At 46.0% G+C, this 25,269-nt stretch overlaps 1 protein-coding gene across 1 annotated transcript in view; it reads right to left on the bottom strand.

Annotated features, from left to right (window-relative positions):
* Positions 1-25,269, bottom strand: part of LOC146772369 (tropomyosin alpha-1 chain-like) — a 41,891-nt gene that overhangs the window by 12,250 nt on the left and 4,372 nt on the right. The window contains exons 2-3 of the mRNA XM_085637390.1: positions 8,978-9,103; positions 1,235-1,368 (exon numbers count right to left, since the gene is read on the bottom strand). Of these exons, the coding sequence (XP_085493516.1) occupies positions 1,235-1,368; positions 8,978-9,103 (260 nt within the window). The remainder of the gene's footprint in view (positions 1-1,234; positions 1,369-8,977; positions 9,104-25,269) is intronic.

A 25,269-nucleotide genomic window follows, 5' to 3' on the forward strand; every position in this document is an offset into this window, starting at 1 on the left:
AGCATATAGTCTGTGTATAAAAAAATTCTTGAAACCAAGATTTGTGTTTCATCTTTACAGGAGAGATGTTCATAAACGCGTACTTTGGTGGTCCAAAGTATCAGGCAAATATGACAGACTGTGGAGAACAATGGAGGACTTTCGATTTTCATCTTTAAACCTTAGATTATGGAATAGTTTATCTGTATGTACGTATGTATTGGAATTTCTAAAGCGTGAACCTAGCAGACCAGCAATGGAGTGCTGGGCAAGACCCAGTGCATTCATCAGGAAGAGGGAACAGAGGCAGGAAGAAGAGATATTGAACGGCAGGGCCGGCTTTGGCACGGGTGGCGCCCCGTGCGGCTGTGTTTGTTGGTGCCTCCAATGACCTCTTCTCCATTAACTCCCTCACTACCACCCTTTAACAGTGACCCTCAAGTCTCCATAATCACTCTCTCACATGCTTTTCTTTTGTTTTATAGAGCTGCTCAGTCCAGTAGTGTAACAAAACTTGAGTGGGGCTCCCCCTGCAAGGTAAATGGAGGGGCCAGCCCTCCGGACGCAACCAGGAGCTCTCACGCCAGGGTACTGTGCTGAGGGGGCCACCTGCAGCTCGGGCCCTCCGCACTGCAGGGGCCTATGCTACGGCACATGCCTCATACCAGTGTAGGGTGTCAGAGCACTTTACAACACACTTGTTACACAGAGACAATAAATTATACATGCGTAAATCAGTGCATAGGAAATGTTACATAAGACAGAGGAATAAAAGGTATAGGAGTCACATGTCATCCATACTGGTAGGCAGGATAGTTTAAGAGTGCTTGATCTGGAGAAGCACAAACTCAGAATTTAAAACGTACCACCACGGTTGGGGGTTGTCTTTGCTAATAAGAATTGATTTCTAACCAAATTAACTTTTTTGCAACATTAGGACAATGAAAGCCTGGGGAAAACCATAATGCTCTAACCAATACCTTGCAGTTTGCAGGCAGCTTTTTGATATTAGGATTTTAATTTATAAATTGCAAGTAACAACAATATCTCTCTGACAAAAGCAGAAACCCACTAAACTATTTACATTATATGCACTTCTGTAATCTGCATGGTGCACGTGCTTTGCAGCAGGCATATAACCCCTCTGCACTGTTCTGATGTTGGAGACGATGTCATTATCAATACTGAAACCCTATCCTAGCCGCCACATCCCATTAAAAGCAGCAGGCCATGGGTTAGGTGCTCATGTGGGTACCTTTCACTTTCGTCTGCTGCCTTCTCCGCTTCTTCCAGCTTCTGTAAGGCCGTCGCCAGCCGCTCCTGGGCCCGGTCCAGCTCCTCTTCCACCAGCTGGATGCGCCGGTTCAACGCCGCTACATCGCCCTCTGCCTGTCTATGTCAAATGGAGAGAGATGTCATCATCAGTAAAGGAGCACAGCATGTATGTGTTATCAGTGATGTCACTTGTGATGTCATGCATATTGTGTATTGGGCGAGTTAAAGCTGCTTAGCTACACTAAGCGGCAAATTTTGGGGACCTTCGGCGTCAAATTTTGGGGACCTTCGGGAATTTTAAGGTTTTGCATTGTAACATCATATTAATGGATGTCAGTCAGTCAGTCAAATTACTTTATTCTATATAAAATATCATAAAAGTACATGGATGTTCTGTTCATGGAAAATAAACAAGCTTTTCCCCATTAATTTTATCACTATTTGTACAAATTATATATGGATATTCCCAGAATATTCACATTTTATTCCCATTTTAGATTTTCTGGGCCAATTGACAAAGGCATTTGAGACTACATTAATGGGACGGGAGTACTAGTTTACATATTCCAAAATGCCTCGGTGAACAGGCCCCTATGATTGTCACGGGCCCCTGTGGTCATTACTCTGTCTGTCACGGGCCCCGTGGTCCTTACTCTGCCTGTCACGGGCCCCGTGGTCCTTACTCTGCCTGTCACGGGCCCCGTGGTCCTTACTCTGTCTGTCACAGGCCCCGTCGTCCTTACTCTGTCTGTCACGGGCCCCGTGGTCCTTACTCTGTCTGTCACGGGCCCCGTGGTCATTACTTTGCCTGTCACGGCCCGTGGTCCTTACTCTGCCTGTCACGGGCCCCGTGGTCCTTACTCTGCCTGTCACGGGCCCCGTGGTCCTTACTCTGCCTGTCACGGGCCCCGTGGTCCTTACTCTGCCTGTCACGGGCCCCGTGGTCCTTACTCTGTCTGTCACGGGCCCCGTGGTCCTTACTCTGTCTGTCACGGGCCCCGTGGTCATTACTTTGCCTGTCACGGCCCGTGGTCCTTACTCTGCCTGTCACGGGCCCCGTGGTCCTTACTCTGTCTGTCACGGGCCCCGTGGTCCTTACTCTGCCTGTCACGGGCCCCGTGGTCCTTACTCTGTCTGTCACGGGCCCCGTGGTCATTACTCTGCCTGTCACGGGCCCCGTGGTCCTTACTCTGCCTGTCACGGGCCCCGTGGTCCTTAGTCTGCCTGTCACGGGCCCCGTGGTCCTTACTCTGTCTGTCACGGGCCCCGTGGTCCTTACTCTGTTTGCACGGGCCACGTGGTCCTTAGTCTGCCTGTCACGGGCCCCGTGGTCCTTACTCTGTCTGTCACGGGCCCCGTGGTCATTACTCTGCCTGTCACGGGCCCCGTGGTCCTTACTCTGCCTGTCACGGGCCCCGTGGTCCTTACTCTGTCTGTCACGGGCCCCGTGGTCCTTACTCTGCCTGTCACGGGCCCCGTGGTCCTTAGTCTGCCTGTCACGGGCCCCGTGGTCCTTTCTCTGCCTGTCACGGGCCCCGTGGTCCTTACTCTGCCTGTCACGGGCCCCGTGGTCCTTACTCTGTCTGTCACGGGCCCCGTGGTCCTTAGTCTGCCTGTCACGGGCCCCGTGGTCCTTACTCTGTCTGTCACGGGCCCCGTGGTCATTACTCTGCCTGTCACGGGCCCCGTGGTCCTTACTCTGCCTGTCACGGGCCCCGTGGTCCTTAGTCTGCCTGTCACGGGCCCCGTGGTCCTTACTCTGTCTGTCACGGGCCCCGTGGTCCTTACTCTGTTTGCACGGGCCACGTGGTCCTTACTCTGCCTGTCACGGGCCCCGTGGTCCTTAGTCTGCCTGTCACGGGCCCCGTGGTCCTTACTCTGTCTGTCACGGGCCCCGTGGTCCTTACTCTGTTTGCACGGGCCACGTGGTCATTACTTTGCCTGTCACGGGCCCCGTGGTCCTTACTCTGTTTGCACGGGCCACGTGGTCATTACTTTGCCTGTCACGGGCCCCGTGGTCCTTACTCTGTTTGCACGGGCCACGTGGTCATTACTTTGCCTGTCACGGCCCCCAGCGTTAGCAAGGATGCAATGGGTCTTGGTGCAAGCAATGACAATGGCCTTTTAAGTGCTATTGTGGTAGTAAAATACAGCAACTAGCAGGGTTCAGTGCCCCCTCAGATCTCCTGGCCCCGGTGCCACTGCACCTGTTGCACCCACAGTACCTTCGCCAGTGCCTGTCGGTGTTCCTGACTCTATCTAGCATGGACCCTGTCCTCCTCAGACTGTACTTGACCTCATGTTCGTCACACTTTCTGTCACACGCCCTGAAGTCCTCACAGTTTCTGCCACAGACTCCTCTCTCCTCACTCTGTGATGGTCTCCACGCCCCTCACACTGTCTGTCCGTCATGTACCCCGTGCTTCTGAGACTGTCTGTCATGGACCCTGTCTGCCTCAGACTACCCTGGGCCTCATGTTGGTCACACTTTCTGTCACACGCCCTGAAGTCATCACACTGACTGCCACAGACTCCCCTCGTCACTCTGTCTTCCGACGGACATTAGGACAGCCTCTGTCAAGGAACCTCCCGGGGAGGGGCAGACGAGGCTGGCCATCTAAAGCCGAGGGACACTGATTCAGTGGAGGGGTGGGGGCTGGGGGAGAAAGGAGACCCCCATCTGGTCCACGGCCTGGAAGAGAACTGGATTTGAAATTTCGATTGTTTTTTAAGTGGGAGGGAATTAATTCATAAGATTTTGTTTGCACACCACCCGGAGTGCCCTTGCGTCGCCCTGGCCCAGCAGGCAGTGCGCCTTCACGTTGACACTGGCCTTTTTTCGCCAATAATCTTTAAAATGCAGTGATAAATATGAAAGCAGGAGCCGAAAAGGCTCGTAAAACGGTAATTTCGCGACAGGCCTGACTTTATTGGCCTAGTAAATTATTAAGTGGGAAAAATAAAAATTAGCCACTTCTCCTGCTATAATGTGCCTCCGTTTTCTGAATCCGTCGTTTGTCTCTGATGCAAACTCTGTACTGTCCCGAGGGGGGGGGGGGGGGGGGGAGGGGCTGTGTACCCCTATACTACAAACCATTGAGCAGACAGCGCGGGACAGCAGATCACGAATTATGTGTCGGGATTTCGCGTTACAAATTAATCTCTGGGACAGTTATTGCTTCCTGGGTTTATGGCGGGAAATCCTGGCGCTATCAGTCAGTCCTATGTGTGCCCTTCATCTGCCTGTTTTATATTCTGCACGTGCACTCGAGTGTTACAAAAACAAATACACTCTCATGTATTCTTTATATTTTTAGGGAATTCGTAGGAGGTGGGGAGTAATACTAGAGACGCCACCTGTCTTCCTGCCTCTGAAAGCGCATTTAACCCCCCCCCTGGCTTTTTTTTTTGCCAAAGGCACTTTGCCTGCAGGAATTTTTAAGCCCCTTCCTCTGCAGAAACCAGCGAAACAACCTGAATTCGTACCAACTCTCTCACCATTACTGTGACGTCATGTTCATTCGACCCTTTAGCGTCATGTATAGCCTTGCATCACTGTTAATAAACGTGGCACGTTACCTGCACCGTTTTTATTACGCTTCATGTCATCTGGGGCACTTTCTGCACCCCTGGCTGTATGACAGCCTATTGCATTCTAGTGCTACCACAAGACGACAGAAGAGGGCGCTCGAGTGACAGAAATAACTTCAACCCAGACTTCGTTGATCGCTGGAGTGGAAGCTTCCAAATAGAAAATGGTTGTTATACCTGTGACTCCGAGAACCTTTACACTGGAGCAGTCCTATGACACGTTTAAGGAAAAAGTACTGATGGAAAAGTTTAAGAAGCCATTTGAGGCCCAAGGGATAGTGATATCTCTTATCACCAAGGTCCACGTTTTCCATTCCCGGGTTGTCGTTTTCCATCCAACTGCATTCTGGGAGCTGTAGTCACGGTTAATTTCAATTGGACTAACACACTTAGAAAGAATGATCTGCGCAGGGAAGTGAGGACTGTACTATGTGGTCTCTGCATAAATAAAGTTTGGGTAAACTCGACTCTAAATGCTGTAAGACGCACACTCGGTTTATGGAAGTTTTTTGCTTTTTGTAGGTCTGGGTTTTGAAAGTGCAGCTGTCAAAAAGAGGTAGTGTCACCAATATACACAGAAGGGGCTGGGAGTCTGTCCTTTCCCGCCTTTGCTTTCTTCTGCTAGCCTTGTTTCAGGCGGGGATTGAGGCTTTTGGAATCACGTCTCGGCTCCGCCCATTGAAGGGTTCATCTCTCACTGGTATTTGCTCTCTAAATGTATCCTTCCGCCTCCACGAGTGCTACCTTGAACTGTGTGACAGACTACTTTACAGATATCTCCCTCTCTGTCCACTCCTGCTTTATCCCACCCATGTCTCTCTCTTTTATTATTATTTATTTAATGCAATTGCATATAGTGCAGACTTTATCCAACGGTGTCAGAGCGCTTCACAATAGAACCAAGTACGTTACATGAGGAGAATTTTACATATTTACATGTTACAGAAACAAACGAGAAAGAAGAAAAAGTACAATAAAACAATAGATGGCAGTCACACAAAAAACAAAAAAACACATTAGGATGAAGATCGTACAGACATAGATCACAAATTTACAATATTGAAATAATTTCCTGGAGGGACATGAAAAGGGGTGTATTAGTTCTTGAAGTGTCTTTGGAGGAGAAGAGATTTGAGGTCAGTTTTGAAAGGTCCGGATAGAGGTGGTGGTACGGAGTAGTGGAGGAAGTGAATTCCAGATCCTGACCGCATCGCCTGAGGATTGAGCCATCGATCTTTCCCTTTTGAAGGTGGGGGGCTCAAGCAGTAGATTTTCCGCATTGCGAGAAGGTCTAGAGCCTCCAGAGATTTTAAATATCATTGCCAGGTAGTGAGGGGAGGAAGTGTGCAAGGCTTTTTGGGTGATACAGGCAGTCTCGTAGATTGATCTTGCCTCGATGGGAAGCCACCGAAAAGAAGACAAAATGGGTGTGATGTGGTCACTTCTTTTGGCCCCAAAGACAAAACGAGCCGCTGAATGGAGAACAGATTTAAGAAGAGAACGGTGAGATTTGGGGATGCCAGCAAAGAGAGAATTTCAATAATCCAATCTAGAGAGAACCAGAGATTGGACCAAGGTTTTTAGGTCTTGTACGGAAAGAAACGTTGAATCCCACAGAGAAGGCGCAGTTGGTATCGTGCATTCTTTGAAATGGAATTGATGTGGAAGAGTAGATTGAGCCTTTTGTCAAGTATGACACCAAGGGATTTTGCGCTGTCAACAATAATAGGTTTATTATTGTATGAATTCAGCTGATCCATCCAAAATTGAACAGGAGGAGGAGAGAGTGAGGTAGAGAGGAGGAGGAATTCAGTTTTGGAAGTTGGAAGACTGCACACATCAGCCCATTAAACCCAGACCTATTGGCTCTGCAAATTCTTGAATAACTCTTTTGCTGGCTTTAAAAAATCCATACATTGCTGAAACTTATGTTTCATTCCTTAAACTAGACTTCTCCTATCACCTGTCTCCACCAGTCTTCTTAGTGGCTGTTTCTCAATCCCATTGGCCTCAAATGTAAATGCAAACCCTGCCCTCTTACATCCCTCCACTATCCTTTTTCAGTACAAATTAAATTGCATGTGCACCGCTCAAATCAATTTCATATTCCCCTATACTCCTTTCTCCACTAATCCTATTTGGGTTCCGGAGTAGCGTGCTTCCTCCCAAAAAGCGCTGCAGCACCTCATCAGGGGTAGCAAGCACAGTATACATGCAAACCCTTCCCTCTTCTATCCCTCCACTATCCTTTTTCAATTAAAATAACAGACTAACATGTCCACCGCTCAAATTAATTTCATATTTCCCTATACTAATACACCACTAATCCTTCTTGGGTCCCGGAGTAGCGTGCTACTCACCAAAATAGTACTTCACCGCCTCATCAAGGGTAGTAAGCACTATATAAATGCAATTGCATCTTCTGAGGCCCACCATCTTTAAATGACTGATCTGAAGCATGAGCCTTTTGTGCCCTTCTTAGAGCACCCAGTGGTAGGACAGGTGGGGTGTCCGATACTTGGGTGGCCATATCACGAGTAAAACTCTGTCACTATAAGTTGAGATTGTGGGGACTATCAGGGGCCAATTAGGGGGCCACGATCTCCACTGCTCACACAATTCACGCCCTGAGCTACACTCTCTCAAAACTATACACTTATGTCTTTGCTGTTATGAATTATGTAGTGTTTATTTGGATCCAGTTTAATATGTTTTATGGCTGTCCTGCAAAATGTCTGAAAGTGACTGAACGTGATTGATCAGACTGACTCCACACCGCATGTTGGAAATATGCAGCTACCATAATATGTGACCACTGGCCAAACTGAGGAAGAAGGTGATCGCTTTGCATCAGCTTGTTTGAAATATGTGAGGAATCAACATACTTTTTAGTGCCCTGAAGAAGTCTCAGTAATTGGAGCGAAACATGTTGGCTGTTAGATTGTAATGTGTAGCATAAATAAAGCTAGAAGAAAGCATTAATAAGTAGACTGTTATAACTGTGGATTATTGAACACTGGAAAGAGAGTGCGTTCCCCATTATAACTTAGGGTGGCTAAAGGGCACCAGGCAAGATTCTGGGACAATATGTCTTACTAACGGGACATAAACACATTAGGGTTGTTCAGGCTGGTAGGCAGGGTGAGCAGCTGATGTGGAGGGCATCACCTTTCAGTGCTCTCAGCTGTGCCTCACAAGCACTCAGTCCACAACAATCCACAATGGGATTTCAAGCAAGCTCCACAAAGGGCTTCAGTTCACTCTGTGCACTATGAAGGAAAAAAACACTCCCTCACTCGCACTCCCACTGAGTGACTTACTGGTTGGCTCACACACTCACTCACTCAGTTACTGACTGGTTCACTCCCCTTCTGTTTACTCACAAACTCTCTCACTCTCAATTCACTTATGATTTGCTCACTCTATTATCAACTCATTATTTGACTGACTAATTATTGAATCATTCAGTCACTCAATCAAGCATCATTCCTATTAGTGAAGTGACTTGTTTTCTTACTGACTCACACTTGCTCACTCAACCACTTATGAACTGACGGATCGAATATTATCTGATTTACTCATTCACCCACCCACTCCCACACTCACTGCGTCATGCTCTTTAGACGACAGCCTGACTCACTAATTAACCTAGTGTCTATCAGACTCACCCTCTCACTTACTCACTCACCCAGGCACTCATTAAATGACTTTAGCGAGTGGCTCATTCATTAATTGTCTTAGCACTGATAAAAATGACTCACTCACTCACTCACTCTGAATACTGATATCCACTCACTTTCACCGTTCAATTAGTACACAAGCCCTGAAAGTCACATGCATGTGTATGCATGTATGTAATATTTGTATAGCACAAACCTTGATAAAAGTTAGCGTAACCCTAATAGTTAACACACTTCTCCCAAACACCACATTGAAGTTTACCTCTAACTGTACAATAACATATAAATGCAAACCAATGCATTATAGGTTCCGGAGTAGTGGGCTGCTTGCCGAAAAAGCACTTTGATGCCTCGTCAGGGGTAGTAAGCGCTATATAAATGCAATTACAATACAATACAAAACAATCTACCTACACAGCACCTTAGAACAACAGATGATCACTTTTACGTACGTCAGTTGCTTTCTTATCGGCTTGTTCTAGTTTTTCTTGTGCATCTTTGAGGGCCTCGGAGTATTTATCCAGCTCATCCTCTGTTCCTTTTAGTTTCTTCTGTAGCGCAACCAGCTCATCTTCCACCTTTCGAGAAAAGGAAATAGATATATTATGACATATCCAATAAGGTGTCGTCCATTTTGGGACAGGGTCCTCTCAATATCTGTTCGATGCTTGTTCATACAAAACATAAAATATCTGTAGATTTGTATTTGTGTTCACAAAAATGCATATGCTGGTGAGATTGCAAAATAATATACAAATTCTCAAAATGTCTTCTGATTTTCTAACAATTAAGTACTTTTTATTAATTGCATTTTTGTTCCCAAGATTGTAATACCTATCAACATAATATGCAGACATGTTTCAGTCTGAATTTATTCGTACAGTCTTCTTCGGGTAAAATGTGTTCTCTTACAACAGAATGAATATATGGCAGTCAATGTCAAATTGTTCAGTAATCAATATTTACTTATTTTATGAAACGATTTTATAAACTGAGCTTCCAGTTGAAGCCAGCAGTTTACAACTTGGCAGGCAAGGATAGCTAAATATGTCACCCAGTTTAATAACATATTTGAATTAGTTCCACTGCCAGAGTTTTTGTTAACACCACTATAACATAACATTCTATATCTGTTGTGTTCTTTGGTAGAGGGGACACGCTTTTGTGAAGAAGTATTCATGTTGTTTATTCTAAAATAGCCGCCAACATGGGGAAACATAACTTGTCCGGAAATGTACTAGCTACACCTAAATAAAAGAATGTTTTAGACCCACTACCCACCGTTAGTATAAATGTATGTAAAATGTCTCACATATATTAAATGAGATATGTGTGTTGATGTGTTGCCTTTATGTGACGTGTATATTCATGTACCAGTAATGGATATATGTTACATGTCAGTAAACTGTACCAGTGGGTACATGTCATTGAGACCTGTATGTATCCTGCAGACTGCAAATCCAGGTACAACCACTATGATTGTTTCTGTTTACTAATATTTTTGTACAATACATATGAACGACAAGCATTTCTATGAATAAAAGATTCTGAGATTTCCATCCTAGACCATAGTCTGAAGAAGTGTTATCAGTGTCGTGAGCAGGTGTCGTGAGCAGGTGCATTCCTGTGTTAGGTAAGTATATTGTATTGGTAATTGTACAGCGCTTTGTAACTACTTGTGAGGCCCCAGGCGCTGAGTGTGTTAGTTCCAGTGAGTTATGGGTGAATGTTCTTTGTTTTTGATTGGTCAGACTGGAGGGCTCTAACGGATTAATAATGCACTCTTATAGGATGTGCGCATGCCCACTGTGGTGAAATAGTGTAAGTGTGCGTGGGCAACTGGTTGTCGTGAGTGGAGTGAGGTGCCAATAAATGGCACGTTTGGGGTTTATGGGTGTGGGTTAGGATGTCTGCTGATTGGGAGCGCATGGTGTGTCCTGGCAGAGAGTGCTGCTGTTGTGAGCATGGTGTTGCTGTGGTATTGTTCGCTACACACCTTCCTACACACATCCTATGACAAGCGGCTGTACTTGTGCACTTTCTCACGCCGACTGCGCCATTTAACCCTGAACCGTTCGAGTGGGGAACAAATGTCCAGACAAATGTGCGAAATTCACTTGCAAATATCTGAAGCAGATGATTCTTACTGGAAATCCCTAATGTTCATTGCTACACCCCCACACAACCTTGAGCCCACCCCCACACAACCTTGAGCCCACCCCCACACAACCTTGAGCCCACCCCCACACAACCTTGAGCCCACCCCCACACAACCTTGAGCCCACCCCCACACAAATAATTGGATACTGCATGTGCCTAGTGCACGTGACGTCGCATTTTGCATATAGTACACAAATGTAAACACACATGTGACCATATACGTCACTTTCGTGTCTCGCACGCACATAAGGTCTGAATCACACATTATTTTTGAAAGAAAAGCATCGCTTCGTGACTTGGTGTCTTTATTCGCTGCCATTTAAATTGTTTTATACTGTATTTTCACGCCTAACATCTGAATTTCCGCCACCGCAACTCAACTAAATGAAATATTCTATTTGCACGACAGACTGAGAAGCAGAGGAAATCGTCAATAATTAAAAAATATATATATAGAAACATCCACGTCGTGCCTAAAACGTTGCATTATGTCATCCACGTCAAATTAAATATAGCAGCGCCCTCATCTTTCTGGAAGATATTTTAATGTCACTAAACCCTGGGTGCAGGAACCAAAGCATTTTTCAGCTCTGCGGAGCCGGCCCCTAAACCCCATTAATTCCCTGATTTATGCTGAGTTATTTGAAACTGGCGGGACGAGGGGGCTGCCCTCAGAGTGCTTTGAGGTGACTCAGCATTCTTGGGAGACGAGGGAAGGGCCGAGGGTGGCCTCGGATCCCATTCCAGCTGACAAGCTAATAATCAGGACCGAGCCCCCTGCAGGGCAGCCCCTGGTGTCCAATGTAACTAGAAGCCCCTCTGTGAGGCACAAGTAGTGAATTATAAGGGAAAATACGTTTTATGTGCGTACTTTCTAAGTCTGGAGTTAGCGAAGACGTTTTGATTTTACTAAAATGATATTTAAATTATAAATATTCCTATTTGTAGAGGCTCTCAGCTAGTTCTCTTCATAGATTGGTCTGCTATTGTGTCATTAACGTGTTTCTTCCTCACACTAAGGAAGTGCTTAATTTGTAAAAAAAAAAAAAAAAATAAAGAAGTGCCCGGGCTCTCGTCAGGGGCCAGTGCAGCTTGCACCACCCATTGCTCCTCCCAGCGCTGCCAATGATAGAAACAACACAGATACTAACTATCGCACTCATGCAAGTGTGACATTTTGGACTATTTCAGGCCCCCCTAAGCTATTAGAATGGCTTGGGCAGCAGGTAATAGTAATTTCTAATGTACATTGAATTTATAATGAACTGTTGTGGTAGTTATCTCTAAATTAGCCAGACAGCGCCACCTTGTGGCTGACAGCTACAAGCATCGGTGTTGACAATTCAATGCCGGTGCGGAGCATCGGAAACCACTGGCTCAAATTAAGCACTGCTACAGAATACAGCATGGGGTCCAATTCTATTTTAGCCGTTGGCAATCTTCACTGTGAATGAGGGCATTTTGTTCTTTCACAAGAAACACATTCGCACACAAAGTACTTCCCTTCAGTGCTAGCGACTGTCAATTGCTTTTAGCCCAAAATCGTTTTTGTATTATTTCTTGTATTGCAGAGGGCCTGACAACTCATTGAACAATAAAGTTGTACAAAAACACATGACAAATGAAGCACTGACACAGCCCACTTCAGCTGTCTTGTGTGCGAGCGAAGCTTGCACTTCTGCCTGTCCTGACCATAGGAGAATTTGTACAAATAATGTTTATGTTTTTTGTACTCTGTGTCTGTGAGATACAGTGGCATTAGTTGTGCCCATGCTAAAGCCGCTATATATGCGAAGTAGGCATGAAGTGACGTTCCCTGTGAAATGCCTGTTCTCTGTGTTTTAGGGACGCTTGTAAAGTTTTATCCTGCAGCTTTTAACAGTTAGCCTCAAAAGGCAGGCTTACAATGTTAAAACACATGCTCTGCATGTTTGGCATTTGTGTCTGAGGGAAGCCTGAAATTATACTACCTATATTCCAACTGTTGTGAGTGTGCGCATGTGAAGAAAGGCTGCAATACTACCAGCCCTGCTGTACCTGTTTAGATTACACCATTAGTGCATGTGTGATGATTCTGGAAATAATGCTTGCACTAAACACATATTGTGTTCACAGGTGTAGCTTACTCACCTAAAGACCATGCTGTACATTTTCTGTGTGAGAGGGGAGGTTTGGGTTCTGCTAAAATGTGACACTATATGTGTGTGTGTGCCTGTGTGTGTGCATGTGTGTGAGAGAGAGAGAGACACTGTGGGCTTGTTAAGGAATAATTGCACAGCTGATGCTTATGCCAGGTTGTGAGAAAATGGGATTCTGATGTAGTACCCCACACTTTTTGCCTGGCTTTTGATGCAACTTTGACTGTAAAGTCCTGGATCCCTGCTGTCCAGGTTCCCAGTACCAGTGTTCTTTCCCTAAAAACATGTCCACAGTTGGTACTTATACCCCCCTGTAAGTCCCTGGTAAGTGGTACCCTGGGTACCTAGGGCCTGGAGGCTTAAGAGGGTCATCTGGGACCCCCTCACTAGGACCATGCCACTGCCCTTGCAGCTGGCATGTCCCTGTGAGGTACAAAAATGACCAAGTTGACATGGCACACTGACTGTGTGCCATGCCAGCTAGCACTGCCTAAGATATAGGTAAGAACCCCTCTAGCAGACCTTATCAGCTCTAAGGCAGGTTGCACTATATCCCAGGTGTGGGCACATCTGCCTGAGCAGATATGCCCCTACAGTATTAGGATCTATTCCTTAATATTGTATGTGCCAGGGAAGCCGTAGAGAGTACTTGGGCTGGGAACATGACAACTTGAGTTCGGCAGCACCAAACTACTCCTTTTCAATAAACCCACCCTGATGCCAGTGTGAGATTTATGGAACCATGTACCGCCTGAAAGCCTATCGACCCTGGCGTGGGCACTGACTGGCTTTAGGCTAGTAGCAGATGGCAGCCCCTGGTTTACACACCCACTTTGGGTGGGAGAACCTAGGAGAATAGGAGGCGTGCCCACCTCTGCCAACTCCACCCATAAGATGGGGGAGGCGAGGTGAAGCACACTTTTCAATCCCCACCATCTTGAAGATGGGGGTACCCCTACAATCAGGACTGGGTCTATGCCCCCTCCCACAGGAGGGTGGCATAATAGATCGTGTAGTCACCGTAGGTAAGGTGCCCATTGGCCCTACCTGCTACTCCCCAAAAAAGCCTGTAAAGCTAGTATTTATTTGTCTCCTCCGGACCTAGAACTAGATCTGAGACAACCTAAGAAGGAGACCATGCAGAGAAGTCTGAAGACAACAACTGCCTTGGCCCCAGCCCTACCGGCCTGTCTCCAGCTGCTGCAAACCTGCGACCAGTCTTGCAGCCAGTGACCTCTAAAAACCCTGGGAGGAATGCTGCCTTTGAAAAAGACTCCAATCTCCCGTGGACTGTAGACCTGTCCAGAAGAAACTAACTCCAATGTACCCCGGATCCAGGCGGATACAGGTCTCCTGGCCACTCTGCAACCGACACCCACAGCCTGAGTCTGAGTGGCTCACTTGTACAGTGAAATCTAACCAGCGATCCTGACCTCTTATCTAGCATTGTCTGACCTTTCTTGAACTCCTCGGCTGTGCCTGCAGTGTGAAACCAGAGGCACCCCCCGATTGCGACTGGCTCCGGTATAAAGACTCTGATGTCGCAAGGCACCCCTGCACTGAAGCCCCTGTGCCTTGGTGAGCTGAACCGATTGTGTCCCTATAACCCCCTACATCTCTTCTTACCTTTGCTGTTGTTGGTCTCCCTCCTGCAACCTCTGGTGCAACGCCTGCAGCCTGTTTGCCAAAAGAAGAAACTACATTGAAAAGCATTAGGCGCCCGACGCAGATTGTTTTCCCGGCAGCTCCTGTGCCGCTGGTGGTGTATGTTTGGTGCTGCTTTGTGCCCCCCCTGTGCTAGTTCTAACCCCCAAAACGTGGGACCTGCAACTGATTTAGCTACCTGCAAGCAGTGTGGCTTCAGGCACCCCCAGTCTCTATTGAAAAGCATTGGTCCGAACTCCATTTTTGACCTTTGCACCGGCCGCCCCTCTGCTGCTGGTGGTGCAGTTTTGGTACTCACCTTACCCTTGCTGACCTTTGGGCCCGAAGACTGGATTTGTAAGTTTGATACTTACCTGATTCATCGTGATATTGTTTTTCTCCATTGGATAACATTGAACTATCCTGAAATGTTTTTGAGTGTCGATTTTTCAAAGTGAAAAGTATTTTTATTTAAAAACGTACTCACCCTATTTCAAAGATCTTGGTCTTAAAATAAAATACAAACAAAGCTTCTTTTTCTAATATTGGTCTTGTTCTCCTTCTTGAGTCGTGTGTCCATTATCGATCGCTGTAGTGCAATACATGTCTTACACTCCTCTGCGTTAGGCCTAGGGCTCCTAGCCCAGACTACCACTAATGGAGCACTTTGAGCTATACATTGAGCCCTGTACACTTTTGGGGAACCCCTGGACTCTGTGCACAGTATAACTACCTAGTGGTATACCATATGCAGAGCCAGCTTCCTACCCATGTTTTTTTCGTAACTGTGTGCGGGGATCTTGCACAGATTCTCTGTGCACTGTGGGTAATATGTGAGAGTTTTTCAGCTGGTAATTTCACTGCCTGTGTTACACCTGTTCTGTGTGAGAGGAAAGCTTGCACTTCTTCAGTCTACATTGTTACTGTTCTGAGTGTGAAAAGAGCATGCATTGGTGTTGCTTGTGTTGCACCATTTATGTCTGTGTAGGAATCTTACAGTGCTTCACTCGTGTTGTTCCTGATGTGTACTAATGCCTTGCCTAACCTAGTCTGTGTGAGCATATAAATAGGAGGGAATGTGTATGCATGTGTGTGTGTCTGTGAGCACACATAGGGGTGTGTTTATGTGCGCATGTGGCAGAAGGTTGCATCACTGCTGTGGGTGCTATTCCTGTTCTGCATGTGTGAGGGAAGCTTACCCTGTAGTGAAGGCAGCGATTTAGATGCATACATTGCTAGGTTAGCATAAGCGCGTTAGATGTTAGAAAGCCATCTTGCCACTTTTGCTGCTTTTGCACATGACACTGCAGAAACATGTTATTATTTGAAAACTGCTTGCTTTTTCTTCACATGAGAACTGTCTGTTGTTCACATCCCTAGACGTGCACTCTTTACGGTATGGGGTTCCCCATTCAAGCCTAGAGACCTTCTATTAGTATAATAATACTGGCCTACTAGCTAAGGGAAGGTGGCTGTATTCCACTGTCATTTGTAATATGATTTCTCCCTTCATTTTCTATGGTATTGTAACAATTCTGATGGTTTTAATTATAATCATTTGTCTGCTTATGTTAGCCAAAGTACTGCATCTTAGGACACGTAGTTTATAAATAAACCTTTTAAACTTTACCGTGTCTCTGATTACTCTTGTTGTGGACTGATATGAGAATAATAGCGAACAGGTATTTCTGATTCCCACCATTCCTGAGAGTACTCTAAATCGCTTGCTCTGGGTTGTCTATACATTGGGACCTCCGAGAGAATACGGATAACGAATGGGACACTGATGCTGGTCGGATAGGGGTTCTGGGTACTGAGGTGAGTTTTTTGGTACACCACAATTCACTGAGGTCCTGGTTTCCTGCGCATAATTCTGTGCATGAGCAGAATCCCTGCAACATGGCGCACCTAACGTTTAGTCTTTTGATTTGAAACGCCTTAGTAGTGCTTATATTAGTCCATAACACCCTCACTCTTGTTTCCGGATAACGGGAGTGACAGATTACCTGTTTGTAACCTCATAGGTTCATACAAGCTTGTTAATTATACGCCATACAGGACGCTGAAGATTCCCCTTTCAGCCTGGCAGCATAGCATTTGGTTTAATGGCACCCTTCCCCATGCGGTTTCCAGGGGCCACAAGGCCGGTGCTGGCCAGATTCACGCCTCACCCCCGCTATTTGACTATTGCGGTGGATAAATTGCGTACACTCCATACAGCCCTCATTACAGTATATAGGGCTTTGTTGCAATACGTTTCGCACAATGTGCAGGTGGGGGCATCTGCTGTTGCGGGATTACCAGCTGGTCACCCTGCGGTTGTTATTAGCCCTGTCATAATTAATTCGGTGATGGGCAAGCGCCCCCAGAATAAGGACGATTTGCCTTATTGGCTTGCCGAGAAATTTGACCAACTGGAAGCAGTGTTTCCACACTCTACATCTGTGGAGAAACACAGAATCCTCACCATTAGTTTGCCGAAAGACTTAGTCCCAGAAGTGTCCGATTGTGACAACTGGGGTAAGGTTTTTGCCGCGGTCTACTCAAAGTGCTTTGGCACTCCGTCTATGGCTGTGCTTCCCTCCGTCATTAAACGTGTTCAAGATAACCACGGTCCGGAGGCGGCTGTAGAGTTGGGAATGCGACTTGTCGGAGTATTCGTCGTAGTTGCCTCTCTCGTCCTTGGTAATCTCAAGGGAGATGCGGTACAATTCCAAGTGGCTAATGGCTTAGCCCGCATCGATGAGCTCAATAAGCCCAAAGAGTTGCCTAAAATTATTGCGGAGGCGTATAGAACAATTGGCCGCAGTAGTTTAGGGGTTAAACCAACTATAGTCATTCCTGACTTGATACAACAAACTAAGGTGAGCTTGCCTGTTAAAGACGATCATCCAACTTTTCCAAAGCAAAATTGGCGAACAAAGAAACAGGGAAAGCAGCAACAGAAACAGGGGTCTCGTCCTGCATCTCCTGTACAGCCGACTAGTGAACGCACATACGATTTGCGCAATCGCACTAGGATTAGGTCACCTGATAGATTTCAGGTTACTGAACAACGCTCTCCTCGTTCTTCACAGGAAACATCGGCCTCACAGTCCGGGGGCGGAGAACGTGGCAAGGGTCGGGGTGCCCAACAAGGACGTGAGCAACCCCGTCAGGCTGACGGTAAAGGCAAGCAAGACGAGTTTGCACGGCAACGTCCCCCGTTTCAGAAGAAGAAGGTTGCTGCGCTAACAGCGAGGTATGCCACAGATAATGCGGACGCAGCTTCGGAACCTGACATGGGCACTAACGCTGCTCGACAGCGCAGTGAAGGTTATAGTAGTGCGGCAAGCACTGCGTCCATTTCTGGAGGCGACAGCAACTGACACGTTCATTACTGTAGAAACTGCGGACACTAGAGTGGCTCCCCCTGACAGACTATATGACATAGTCCTCTTAATTGAAGGTGACATACAACGCACAATACAAGGGATTTTTTGGGATCATCTGACCTCTTCCTATGACATCCTCTTGGCAGAGGCAGACTGGCCCCCGGCTTTCATTTTAGATGCTCCTAGAGGGGAGGAGGTAATCCTCCCGTCCTTTGCGCATACAGTGCCAAAGGAGCATGCTGAAAGGTTTGCCGAAGAGTGGGCTCAGGTGCTTGCACCGGCTTTGTATCGTACTCAGGTGGGCTGGGATAAATTGTCCCCCAGCCATGAGATTCCCTTGCGGTCTATGCCTCAACCACAACCCCAATATCCCATGCGTCGCGAAGCTAGATCTCACGTGGCGGACATCCTTGAGCAATTGGAATATCAGGTAGTTATTGAAACATGCGTGTCACCAATGAATAATCCTTTATTCACTGTAACGAAGCCTGATGGGTCGTACCACCTAGTTTTGGATTACCGGCATTTAAACTCTCATTGCCGGACGTGCGCGGTACAGAATACCCACAGTTCTGCCCTAGTTGATAGTCTTGTGCGTAAAAGGTTCAAAACTACACTTGACATATCCAATGGCTTTTACAGCCATAACCTGTCCTCTATTAGTAGTCAGTGGACAGCGTTTACTTCTGGCGGCAAGCAAAAACAATTTAAAAGATTGGCCATGGGCTATAAAAACAGCCCTGGCGTCTTTGCCGCACGTGTAGTCTCTCTGTTAGAGAGCATTGACCCAGATGCGTACTCGTATGTTGATATCTATCTCACGGATGACGAGTTGTGGCCGCATCTGTGTCGCGTTGATCGCATTATTGTTATGTTTGCAGACTTCGGTTACAAATTCAACTTTGCGAAGTTTCACATTGCAGAGTATACAGTGTTGTTTTTGGGCTACGAGCTCAACAATGAGGGTCGAGGCTTAGCTCCTCACTTTCTGGAGAAGTGCGCATGTCTGCGTGCTCCAACAACATTGAAGAAATTACAGTCTTTGCTGGGCTTTCTGAATTTCGGTCGTACTTACATTCCCGATTATGCCCAGCGTATCAAGCCGCTATATGCCTTGGTACAACCTACTTTTTCCAAATCGAGTTGGCTGCCAGAGCATTCAGCTATTTAGCAATCTTTGCAGGCTGATCTTCTTGCTTCAAAATACTTACTGACATGTGATAACCACACAAACCTGGTAATAAGAATTGTGCCAGGCGCAGTGGGTTTCACGTACTTAACGTTCAATAAGGGCGACACCGTCCCCATTGCATACAAATCACACCTGTACACTTCGGCTGAACTGCGCTTTTCCTCTGTCGAAAAAGTTTTGACTGCGGTGCAGATGGCGATTCTTAAAGAACAAGCGCTGTCGCAAGGAAAACGCATGTTGGTGGTCACACCGTATCCTGCCCTAGAGGCAGTGACGAAAGCCAGTGTATCCAATTCAAAAGCTTTGCATCCACGTTGGATACAATGGGCCACTTCTCTGACATTGCCAGATGTCACTTATATCTTTGATGCCTCATTACAGACGCAGGAGTACTTGCAATATGAATTCGTTCATCCAGCTCCTCTGTCTTTGCGCCCACTCGAAGATTACCATTGTGTCATTTATACTGACGGTTCGGCGCAACCGGCGACGGAATCGAAGCACGCCTTTTCAGCAGCTTGCGCAATTGTGGCAGGTACTTTCGTAAATGGTGAATTCCAATCTGATGTCGTGCATACGCAGTCATTGGGTGATTGTACCACACAGTTTGCGGAGCTCCGTGCTCTGGTGCTTGCACTGGAGTTTGCTGATCCTCGAGTCACTACTCTTATAGTAAGTGACTCGTTTTACTGTGTTCAGTCTTTTAACGACAATCTTTTCTTTTGGTCTCAAAATGAATATTGTGATTCCAAAGGTAGCACAATTAAGAATAAACTGCTTTGGGTTCGAGTGGCAGAACTTAAAGACCATCTGCCTCTCGTGAATGTAATTCACACTCTTGGGCACCAGCAAGTTGGTGTCCACGCTGTCGGTAACAGCTTAGCTGACGAAGCAGCGAAAACAGCAGTGGCGACATATCTAGTAGCAGCAGTTACAAGATCCAAAAGTAAGATCAATGATGTCATTTTGGCAGCTATCGCTGCAACAGAGAAGGGAAGTAATTACCGGAGAGGTTTCCCTTCTCGTTACCATTATCACTTAAGTCCTGATAACGTCCCATTAGTGAGAATTAACGACGTTGGTGACAGATTGATTCCCAACGTGGACTGCAGACCATCGTTGATATCAGCGGCTCACAAGGGTATGGCGTCTGCCCATGCCGGCGTTGCAGCAACTGTTTCTCTGTTACAACAACGTTACTGGTGGCACGGGTTATATAAACAGGCTCGCACTTATGTTCTTGATTGTGACATTTGCCAGCAGATTAAACCTTCAACTGCTGCGCGTCCACCACAAACTCAGTTGTACATATCCAATAAACCACTTGGGTGTGTTTATCTGGATCACTGCGGTCCATTCTCCTCTGATACTACGTACAAGTATATCTTAGTTGCAGTGGATTCGTGCACACGTTTTTTGTGGGCATGGCCACAAAGGAGTGTTGATGCCCGTACTGTCATCAGGGATTTGCGTGTCTTTGTGGGAAGTTTTGCATGTGGTGCCTTACATTCTGATCAGGGCCCTGCGTTCGCCTCTAAGGCGTACAAAGAAGCCATGAAAAATATAGGGGTCCAAGTCAAATTTTCGTCTCCATACCGACCTGAGGGTAATAGTGTAGTGGAGCGGATGAACCGTGACTTAAAGCACTCCTTGACAGCTAGGGTTTTAGGCACTGGCCGGAACTGGTTAGCCCATTTGTATAACGTCCAATGTGCACTTAATAATCCCCCTCGAAGGTCTCTGGGTGGGCGGACCCCATACATGATGCTCTTTGGCATAAAAATGTTTGTCCCGGACCTTGATGGTCTAGACATGGCGGCGTCTGCCGCACCCTTTGACGTAGATGATCATTGTGCTGTGTTACAGAGTCTACAAGAGACCAGAGATAGTCTCGCGAAGGAACACTTGCCCTCCACATCTGATGCTGAACTTCAGATCCGGTAGTTGGCTGGCTACCTCGAGTTGGTGACCTGGTCCGTGAGAAGGTGGAGAACAAGAAGGAGTTCGGCCCCTCTTATCGTGCCCCGGTTCCAATGCTTGGCGTGCAGGGTACAAGAACAGTCATTTTACCTCCACCTCCTGGTCGCAAGGATAAAAGGTACATCTCCATTGACAATGTCAAACTACAGCGAGTGGCCGATTCTTCTTAGTATGACTCCAGCGGTCTCTTGCCCTGCGATCCTAAGAAATTCTGTTTTGGCTCTGGCTCCTACCACCATGCCTGATGTTGCCATCAAGATGCATACGGTTACTGATCCTTTGTTGCTACCACCGGCTGGTGGTCTACCTGAAGATACTGAGTATACTTATCCTGCAGATGTAACATTGCCTGTTTTACAATCAACCGCAGTTACCCGGTCACGTTTCTCCTTTGATACTAACTCTATGACTTCCAGGGCCCCATCAAAAGTTTCTATTTTTGCTGATTGGTTTAAAAAACATTTTTTGATTCCCCCTTGGACTTACATTTGGCTAATGCTCATATGTATTTTTTTATTTATGTCCATCGGATTTGTGGTGGTATTTTTTCGTCTTGTGAACGGACACTACCTAAAAGAAAGACCGACAATTAGATTAATTGATGGAACTTTGGCCCCCCACTCCTCATCACACATCATGAAGAGAGACCAGACTTTTGTGAATATTACGGCCTGGCCTGTACTAGACGGGATTGCGTGGGATGCGGTTACATTTCAGATTCATGGTCCAACTGAGGTTATCAATGTACCAAATGTATTTCGTGTTTCTATGGGTGTGTGTCAAAACATCCGCTCTGATGATTGGGACGTTCAGGCCATAGAAGCATTGTTTTCTGATTTGAAATATTATGCCGCTTTTGATGCTGAAGATCTGTATTTAGACACTGCTAATTACGGAGAATTGTTTTGCTATCAACATTATGGCAATCATTTCCTGCATAAAGCCAATACATATTGTAATTTTGCGAATTATACACAATGGGAACATTGTCCAACGCCAATGTTAGGCAGCTCGAGCACATTGGTGAACAAATTTGCCTATTTTACTGATTTCAGAGTTTCAAAACCTGCCGCCTTTTATTTTATAATGGCAGCGGAGTCTGCCTCGAAGGTAAGGCTGACACACACTAAATTATTGTATTCCAAATCCTTTATGGATGATTTAGCGGTCAGGGGTTACGATCTGTGGAAAGATACTATTGATCTTAAATCTGTTTGGGGTTCTAAACTATGGCAGGTACAAGGAATAGAAGCTTTGCATCGTGCCTGCCTCATCCCGAACCACATATTGTTTTTGAATTTGACTATTTTTCAGACCACCTGTTTTGGATTGGCTACTTCTAAAAAACTGAATTCCCCCTCTATTCCAGATCTGGGTGCTTATCCACATTGGGATAATCATACAGCTCTTTCCCTTGATGCGTTGCAGTCATACATTACTAACACATCATTCAATATTTCCGAATTCAATTCGGAAGGATGGTTGACTTCGCAGACAAGCTCAGATTCCTGTCAACATCATTTTTTGGGGCTGCAGCCTGGGTATACGCAGGTTTGTGTAGACCCCCGCTTTGAATCTTCCCATTCTGTTACTACCTACTCTGTTGGGAAGTTATGCCAGTCTTGGATGCAAAATTCCACTTTGGCATCTGTTAAACTTCATTTATCTAAATTACATGACAAAATAGATTTGAATGATTTTGTTAAGGGTCCTGTGGGTGGCAGGTCTAAAAGATGGGTGTATGCTATATATAACGAGGTTTGGAAGTTATCACAAATTGAAGCTGCTTCCAGATTGAGAGCTATTGATCAGGCCAATATGGAAAAAGTGCTAGCTGTTATAGATAATAGCATTAACACCCTTTCTCCCAGAATTTACACATTAGATAATATTGTTTCATCTGTTGTTGATATCGTGCAGGATGATGTGTCTGTTTTGTATCATGGGCAGAATCAATTGCGTTCTATAATGCAGTTTGCATGGACATTGCAAACGTTAAAAGCTGGGAAAGTCCCCTTTGACTACATGAATACTTCATCGTTATTGCTTCCTTTTAATCTAACTGCGAAACAACAATTCATGTCCATGAAAGATGCAACATACTCATTACTGCATATTGAAAAGTTAGAACCTTTGCCTTTCTCAGTGGCCGAATTGAATTCAGCTGTGTGGCTTATCCACGGGTTAATCACAATGCCGTTTCCTTTATTTAAATTCAGTTCGTGCATGAAACATTATGCCCTAGGCAGATATGAACCATTGGGTACTGCTTTCCTGCATGAAGTATGGTCACTCCCATTTACATACAGGTGCATGAGAGAAGGTAAAGAAGTTTATTTGAAGGGTGAGGAATGCATTTCCACACCTGATCATTCTGTAGTCTGTAGGCACATCCAATTGCATGGCGCGTGCAATGTGCAAGCTCCTAATTTAGCATGCGTCCTGAAAGGGATTCCAGTGCCAGCTATTACACCTTCTTTCACGCTGCTAGCTAACGGTAGTTATTTGCTTTTGAATAACGAGGCTTGCTGCGGAATGCTAGTGGGAATTCCCTACATTGTGACTGTATCACAGAGAGTAGTTTGCTGTAAAAATGTCCTTTTCCCACCCCCACATGGGCGACTGGATGTATCCATCTGGCCTTCCATTCCAACCTTGAAAGCAGAGTTCAACAAGATGAGCAGAATATGGGCTCTATTGTCTCAAAAAGAAGTCGCTCTGACTTTGTTCCGTGAAACATTTGTCCTTCACGTAGCCAACACCCGTACCGAGGTGCAGGCACTTTTAAATACTGATCTCCCACTTCATTAACGCCTCGTCAACAACTGGCTTGGCGCATTTTTTCAAAATTGTGGGCTCCGGCCTCGTGACCTCCTTCCAAACTATTTTTGGTGTGATACCGGCCTTTTTTCATTCTATTTTTTCCAGCGTCTTTGGAGGGCTCCCGTTGATTCTCGCCCTCGCAGCTGGTGTGCTGCTTTTGGTCTGCGTACTGCGCAATGGCTGCACATTTTGTGTCAGGCAACAGCCTGTCCCGGCTGCTCCATCTTCGTAACTGGATGCTTGAATACTATGGAACTTTACCACTGGCTACCCTGAGCATAGCCTATGGCTTATCCTTCAGTTTTGCCTACTTTACATGCGTACAACCTGTTTTTCATTGCCTAGATTGTCCTTTCGAATGGGCTCTGGATTTGTGCTTGTCAAACTCGGTGTCTCCTGCCCTGGATTATGGTCGACTGATGAGTCCATTAGTGGCTCATGAGTTGGACTGTTCTGGTGTTAGGATTATGGCCTATGGAGCGGCACATGGAGTCCTAGGGAATTGGGAAATCGGAACGACAGCGTATGACTTCTTGGCACAAAGTTATTTAGAAGAACACACCAGTTGTCCTCTGAATGTGCTGGAGGCTCCGGTGGTCGAAGAACATTTATTTTCATTTACCTTGTTAGACTGGATGGCGGACACTTTTGCAACTCGTTCCAATGACTTTCTTTTGGAAGCTGTTGCTACGTACTGTGCTTACACGTTTATGGATTAAATTAATAATCGTCCAGCTTCCCTTGCACAAACCACACATTTTTTTTGTGTGTTCCTACATCCGGGCTCATTGAGCCTTTACATGATGTATTGACTTACCAGTTTCTTTTTTTCCTTTCATTTTGTTTTTTTTTAACGTTTTTTTTTCTCTCGAACTTTCACTCCTCTTTATTTGGATTTCCAATACATGCGCTTGGTTCCGCTCTGTCGAACTTGAACTCTGCGTTCCTTTTTGTATCCCTATTTGTTCATGGTCCGATCAAGGGGGGGTGTAGTGAAGGCAGCGATTCAGATGCATACATTGCTATGTTAGCATAAGCGCGTTAGATGTTAGAAAGCCATCTTGCCACTTTTGCTGCTTTTGCACACGACACTGCAGAGACATGTTATTATTTGAAAACTGCTTGCTTGCCTTTTCTTCACATGAGAACTGTCTGTTGTTCACATCCCTAGACCTGCACTGCGACCTTGGTCTGAACATTGTGTGCAAAACCCACTGAGCCGCCAGACAATGTATGTTTTTGAGTCCAGGTTGATCGGCCCACTCTTTAGTCATAATATGCACACAGCTGCAAATACCTGAATGTCGAGAGCCTTTAATATTACAGTTTGCATGCGTTAGAAACACATTCTGGAGAAGAACATTGCCAGGCGCAGAGCAAAGCTGATCCTGTGATGTGATTCACTTACGCTGATCTTTACGGTATGGGGTTCC

The sequence above is a fragment of the Triturus cristatus genome, chromosome 12 (assembly GCF_964204655.1).
Source record: "Triturus cristatus chromosome 12, aTriCri1.1, whole genome shotgun sequence".
Taxonomy (NCBI): Eukaryota; Metazoa; Chordata; class Amphibia; order Caudata; family Salamandridae; genus Triturus; species Triturus cristatus.